The 7279-nt window shown below is 41.8% G+C and overlaps 1 protein-coding gene across 1 annotated transcript in view; it reads left to right on the top strand.

Moving 5' to 3' along the window:
• LOC118386004 (potassium voltage-gated channel subfamily H member 7-like) overlaps window positions 1–6267 on the top strand; it is a 51778-nt gene extending 45511 nt beyond the window's left edge. Inside the window, exons 12-17 of the mRNA XM_052521986.1 lie at window positions 756–852; window positions 1004–1228; window positions 2106–2159; window positions 2615–2771; window positions 4208–4391; window positions 4598–6267. Of these exons, the coding sequence (XP_052377946.1) occupies window positions 756–852; window positions 1004–1228; window positions 2106–2159; window positions 2615–2771; window positions 4208–4391; window positions 4598–4855 (975 nt within the window). The 3' untranslated portion in view covers window positions 4856–6267. The remainder of the gene's footprint in view (window positions 1–755; window positions 853–1003; window positions 1229–2105; window positions 2160–2614; window positions 2772–4207; window positions 4392–4597) is intronic.
• Window positions 6268–7279: the final 1012 nt, after the last annotated feature.

Genomic DNA, 7279 nt, shown 5'->3' with positions numbered 1-7279 from the left:
AAACTTCAGACGTCTGTGACATTGTGTTGTGTGAGAAAACTGCACATTTTAGAGTGGCTTTTTATTGTCCCCAGCACAAGGTGCACCTGTGTAATGATCATACTGTTTAATCAGCTTCCTGATATGCCACATCTGTTAGGTGGATGGATTATCTTGGCAGAGGAGAAATGCTCACTAAGAGGGATGAAAACTAATTTGTGGAAAAGTTTTGAGAGAAATAAGCTTTTTGTGCATATGGAAAATAATTGATTTCAGCTCATGAAACACTTTGCATGTTGCGCTTATGTTTTTGTACGTCAGACGGTGCACATGGTCATAACACAGCCTGTTGGGTCCTCTGTCGAAACTGTATGGTCAATAAACATACAGTATTCTGTAGCATATTCTGACAATGAAATAGGCCTGACTATAACAAAAAAATATAAGATTTACCATATGAGATTGTGTTAAGCAAAACATTATATAATCTATAATAATATTTTAAAAGCCCACTCCCTGTATTCTGAGGTATTTCTTAACTATATGTTCGGAAAGGTCATTGCATGACGATGACAATTATGCGTTATGACGTTATGTTAATGTATATGTTGAGGGTATGTGACTACAATGACATAACTTTGTATTCATTTACTATGCTCATGGCCATCGCTATTAAATAGAGATGTTACATTGTGGCTCTAATTAGATGTTACTGGAGCAAATGATGTCATATTTGTTTTTATGATATTACATTAGCGATGTTCCCATCGTTGCAGGCTGCGTATTCTCACGCTAGTGACTCAGATCCAGAGGAAGACGTTAAGAGCACAAAGATCACAAGAAGGATCTCCTTCACACCGCATCCAACTAAAGGTGAGTTCTGTATCCACACTTTGCACGAGCACTTCCTCTTGTCATTTTTCACTGAGCAGCTCTCTTAGTCCCAGAGGAGTTCAAGTGCTTTCTCTCTGTAATATTAGAGCACGGTGTGTTCCACTGCCTCGTCTTGATTACAATTCCACAGGGGGGAGCAACAAGGAAACAGAAAATGACTCCGGGAGGGAGAGGGAGTCCTACTTGTGCCTAAAGAGAACTTCAGTTGACCTGAAACACTCAGGGAAGGAAGAGCAGATGTCCATGGGCTCGGCCATCCAGGGGTGTCCCTCGGTGGAAGACCTTGCACTGGGGCTCGACTCCAATCCCCCTGGGGACATCATGGAGAGAACTCCCTCTTATGACGATAACATTGGTGAGCAGCAATACAATCATAACCCTTTCTGTGCTCACACAGTAACACCCAAGTCTATTGTTGGAGCACGGGAACTAAATGTCCCCGCATCGTCAGATTTTTCTACTCATACTACTTTTTAGAATGATCTACAGTTCATTAGCGGATTTTAAATGAGCTGTGCGGTACGGCTTGTACGGTCCCTTTGCCACGTGCTGTTAGGGTCAATGATTGGGCCCCGAGTTCTAAGAGGGATGACTTCATATCAGTTGGGAGATGGCCACCGCTGTAAAAAAATCCCTTTTAAGAGGATCATAGAACCTCATCCACTCCCCCCCCCATCAGTGTCTTGTCACAGGCATACTGTTAAGATAGGCCTCCGATGTGGTCATTGCCTCGGCTACATGGTGACGAAAAGTACCACGTTACCGTACAGCCAAAAACGCGCCACGATGTCAAGTGGGTGGGTCTAAGACAGAGTATCCAGAAACAGTGAGGCAGTAAATGCACCTGTGTAGGAGGCTAAGAGCGAAGACACAAAGACAATATAGGCCTATCAATCAAATCCCACCCCACTGTAAATCCCTGAGTAGAGCCATGTGCATGGAGCTGAAATGTGTACCAAAACGAGTCTCAGTGGAGCAGTTTCTTTCACCAGCTTAAGTCACAGGCATCCTGCACTGCTTTCGCACAGATGCTCGCCCTCCAAATGTGCACGGTACGTCCTAGTTAGTTCTCATCCCGGAAGGTGAATACCTTATAAACATTAGGCCATTCATAGAACAATGTCAGCCAATTGGAATAGTCATCATCGCGAATTCTATGTATGACTTAGTCAGTGACACACGGTTCTGTTTGTTGTAAAGGCACGTAGGTAACATTGATTTTTCTCCATCAGAGCATGGAAATCAATTGCTGTTCTCCTACAGACAGTCATCTACAGTCACCTCAGGTAATGCTGTAGGCCTATTTCTAAAATAGAGACCACAGAAAAAGGAGTGTGTATTTCAGTCTGGGCATCCCAAAGGCTCCTGCTACAACAGATAAACATGATTAAAGTTCATTATCAGCCTGTCAGTTGTTTCAAATCATTTAAAAAAAGGCTGCTCTTACCCACACCAGCATTAATCAGTGTATACTGCACGTATTAGCAGTGTGTTTAGCAGAGATAACACCAGAGTTAGCCCGAATGTCCCACCACGGCATAGAAAGCCATTGTCTCCTGAAACACTAGCTAGGCTAATAAATTACAAACACAAGGAACAACACACAGAAGCTTTTCGCCCAAAGATGAATAGAATAGTGTTGTTCTATTTTCAATGGTTGGATGGTTTAGTGATTACCAGGCACCTGTGCTCTGACCCACATGTGAGCTTATAAAGGATGTGTGTTTCCCTCCCTTGCCAGATCTGTGCAATGACAAATGGGTCTGCGAGAAGCCCCGAGACTACCTGGATGAGTCAGCACAATTGCAGGACCTGAGGGGCGAGGACGGCGATGCCAGTGAAATCACATACGGAGAGGTGGAGCAACGCTTAGATCAGCTCGAAGAGCACTTGAACAGGTAGGCCTACTGTACTGCACTCCATTGGCCATCTCTGACATCTACAATGTAATGTCAAACATTCATGAACATCTAACGTCACTCCAGCTATAAAGACCAATAAAAAGATGTGAGAGCCAGAAGGGATCTTGAAATCTTGATTGTTGACATGCAAAACATATTGGGGCTGTATCAACAGTGGACTAATGAAACAAATACCAAAATATAGTTTGAGTATAATTTTCCTATAAGTATTTTGTGCACTAGTAGACCGGATTTTCTACTAGCCTGGTCTGAAAAGTAGCCTGGTCGGAAATCTGCTATGTGATAATGGAAAAGACAACATTTCATCTGGATCTCGGGCTGGCACATTTTCTACTAGCCTGGTCTGAAAAGTACTAGCCTGGTCTGAAAAGTACTAGCCTCGGGCTAGCGAGCTAGCTTAATTTCCATCCAAGTCAACATTACATGTAAATGGACTACTTGTTCCATGTGCATTAATACAGTACATTTGAACCCCCTTTATTTCCTGAGGCAGACAAACAGGTTGAGTGGAAAGATAACACACCTGCAGCCAGCAGGCTGCCAAGAGTAGACAGTCAAACAGCAGGTGGTACAGTATTTTTAGCAGGAATTATTACAGAATAGGAGACAACGCATTGGAGGGCTCCTGCATCCGGGTGGACCATTTTTCTGTCTCCAAAAAGACTCACATTATCCAGTGCACTCTTTCTGACCCTGGGTTTTACCCAACCATTAGCAGCTACCGTTTGTGTGGTTTTAGCAACATGTCTCCACCATTTAGGCTCTATTTCAGCGGTAGCCTAATGACCATCGTTCTGCTGGTCTCCTCAACACAGCCATTATATTACACTAAACGAAACAAGGTTGTCTGTTATTTGAATGGCAGAGAATCCGTCTTCCCGTATGTGTCAAGAGTGACGGCCTGCTGAATAAATGATGAAGGCATTTTACTAAGCATGTGCATAATGGCACTATTTCTGATTGACGGATGGCTGCTAAGGGCAATTAAAGTGATTAATCAGCATTACCACAGATAATGCTCTATATATAGCAGCAGGAGGATATGCATCCATTATGACTACCGGTAATGTGTGAATGTGAGTTAGCCAGGCATTGTTACCCCACCCTTACTGAATATTCATAATGACTCCTAGAGAGAGAATCGGTAGGACTATTAGACATAGAGAGCCGATAGAACATGTTCCCAAGCCTTCTGATTGAATTGACAACCATGACGATCCTGTAGTGTCAACATAGATCACAAGCGCCCCCTAGTGCTAGAATTTGACACATTCAACAACTGTACAATAAAAACAAAACCACGATAGCCTAGAGGCAGTATGGTTATTGATTGGTGTTGAACTTGTCTTCCATTAGCCTCCAGTCCCTATAACCAAGAGTAGCCGTTCATTTTCTGGATTCTGTGTTTGCAGGCTGGAGTCCCAGATGACATCAGATATTCAGACCATCCTGCAGCTCCTGCAGAGGCAGTCCACACTGGGACCTCCTGCCTACAGCACTGTGACTGCTAGTCCAGACTATCAAAGGCCAGCTGTTATGGTCCAGCCAATCGCTGCTTTGACCAGCAGCCATTGCTTCAGCCATTCATCATCACAAGTACGTACTGAACTGTTGATTTCCACAGAACAAACAGACAATGGAAATCAAGGACTCAGACTTTTTAAACACGGAATGGATATCATTTTTGAAAAGTGATGACCAGCTCCAAGGATTCTGAGGCACTTTCTAATGGTCAAAGCACACACTTACGATGAAATGTGTGTGTGTGTGTGTGTTTGCTGTTATTTCTTTTACATTATCAGAGTCCTGAACTCAACTTGGAGAGGAGTCATCAGGAATCCAAAGACTCGCTGTCAGGCTTGGCTTACATGGATGATTCACCCATAGAGGACAGCCTTACAGTACTGCTTGTACAAAGAAACACACAGAACAAACATGCAGGGCATCAGCATTCCAAATCTCTCTTTCTTCCTATTGAGGACTCCTCTCCACTATCAGACTCATCTCCCAACACAGGACTCCATAGGCCAGTCTCAGACCCAGGACCTCCAAGGCCATAGAGCAAGATCTCTTATTTTCATTTTGCCTGTCTTCTCTGAAGTGTGACTCAGGGTTTCATTCTCTCTTAATTGCATTGCAATATGTGAAGTATCTTGTAGTTTTCCTCCTGAAATGATTTGCATGACAGATTGTTTTCGTTGCATGGTAGCTTTGATTCAGACCTCTGACAGGCAAGTGTGATTTTGGTAGGTTTACAAGGTAGTACATTTATTTTCACCGTAGTATGTTTCTTTTACTTTTTTTGCACGGCTTATTTGAACCACAAGTAGCTGTATGATAAAGGCATTGTCCATATACTTCAGACTTTGTTTTAGATTGCAGTTTATTTTACTAAATGATTATGCATACATAGTATTACATGTTATGTAGCACATGGAGCTAATGTTAGCTTATCAATAGGCCCAGGAAATATAGATGGTGTATTGTGCCTATAACTAAATCCAAAAATCAAATCAGTAGCTTTATGTAGCCTCACTCTGCTCATTCTCAACATAAACTCAATCACATTGTTTTCCAATGTATTCTGCTCTCATAGTAAATGCACATGAATACAATCTTATAGGAAAGACATGTACAAATATGTAAATGTATTTTTATTTATTAAGGAATACATTCAAGGATGGGGTGCAATTGAAATGTTAGTGGTAGCGTATGTTTGTCCTGAAGCTATGGGAGCAATAAAATGAAACTGAAGCATTTACTTTTGAAGAACTTCCAATTGGTTGACCTCTTTTCTAAAGATTTGGTCCACCATATGTTTTCATGGGGGAAATGTATTTTGCACTAAAAGCTGCTTGAATATTCAGCAATGCAATTATTTTGTGCATGCAATCCATGTTCAATGGTGTACTGTAGTATTTACAGCAAGGGATAACAAATGCCCTTGCTCTCTCTTCAATATAAATGAATGAAGACAAGACAGTATACTTGCATGTCCAAAGCACTAAAACGTTCAAGCGATGGAAGGATTTAGGTTCCATGATTACTGTATTATAATTATAGAATGAGTGTGTCACATTAAGTCCATTTCCAAACAAGGACACGTATAACAAAGTAGCAGACAGTAAACGTATAATCACAATATTCCAACTAATGAATGTTTATTTTTACATTTCCTGAAATGAGTAGCCTAGGTATTGCATGGAAAGGAAATGCGTGGTAAAGTCCTTAGTAATCTTTTGCATAAATTTTTCCTGATTCACACAAACTAGGGGGATAAAGAAACAATTAGTTGGTCTATTTTTTAAATTATGTTTTTGATGCAGTTTCAACATGTCATGCTTTTTACACTCCACTAGAAATAATTGGAATGTTTCTGCGCTGAAGTGATTACAGACACAATGTAAAGAGTACAGTTGATTTAGCTAATTACCTTGCCTATTTCAAGAAATAAAAAGTATATTTAATACAATGTCAAGTGTACCAAGTCTTTTATATTATCATTTTGTCATGGATGGTTGTCATCAATGCACATCAACCATCCTGTGTAAAGCATTAACTCTTTGGAGAATTGCTGCCTTTCTCAGTTCGGAATGTACATTCCACATTGTGACAAAACATAAAAGAAAAAGAACGGGGGAAAAAAAAGAAATTGCGCCACACATAACCCTGCAACTATAAAACCAAAACTGCTAAACACCACCCTTATCCCACTACTTTGACCTAACCGTTCCTTCTCCTGGCCACCAGCCTGGGGGGACGGGACTCCTTCCTTCAACATCTCCTGTAACTCTTCTGGCTTAAAATCTTTCTCTCCCAATAACTTTTCTGCTGCTGCTACTACTTTTAGCTTCTGTGACGTTCCACACTTTGCAGTACAGTTAATTACCATAGCAATGAATGCCAAGAAACCAACCTTGATAAAACACAAACTGTTCGGGTCATTCAGTCCTGGCCTACTACTTAGTGGTATCCGCTCATGATCCCTCACCCTTTGCCCATCATCCTCTACTTCCTCACTGCCTCAGCATATGACACTTTCTGCCCTTCTCGAACCCTGGCAACCTCAACCTGTCTCACTCACACAGGACGTTTCTGATCCCCAGCAACATGGGCTCCTCCCACAATTGAAACACTACTTTTTCCTCCAAAACTACACACTCCTTTGTCCGATGCCCTCCGGCACACTTCTCACACCTCAGCATCTTCATCCTACACACTGCTGCTACATGACCATAGCCTTGGCACCTGAAACATCGTAGTGGATTTGGAACAAACGCTCTCAATGGATAACTCCATATATCATAGCATGACTTTATCAGGCACTCAATATCAAAACTCTAAAGGATAGACGTGGTCTCCTCGGTGTCGCGCTCTCCACCAGGTCTGCGTCTCACCAAACTGCATGCATCACAGACTCCATGGATCCTCAACTTCAGTTAATCCATCTTCACACTCAAAGCCACCACGGAAATCATTAATTT

Source organism: Oncorhynchus keta, chromosome 7, assembly GCF_023373465.1.
Source record: "Oncorhynchus keta strain PuntledgeMale-10-30-2019 chromosome 7, Oket_V2, whole genome shotgun sequence".
Taxonomy (NCBI): Eukaryota; Metazoa; Chordata; class Actinopteri; order Salmoniformes; family Salmonidae; genus Oncorhynchus; species Oncorhynchus keta.
This window is presented reverse-complemented; position numbering and strand designations above follow the sequence as displayed.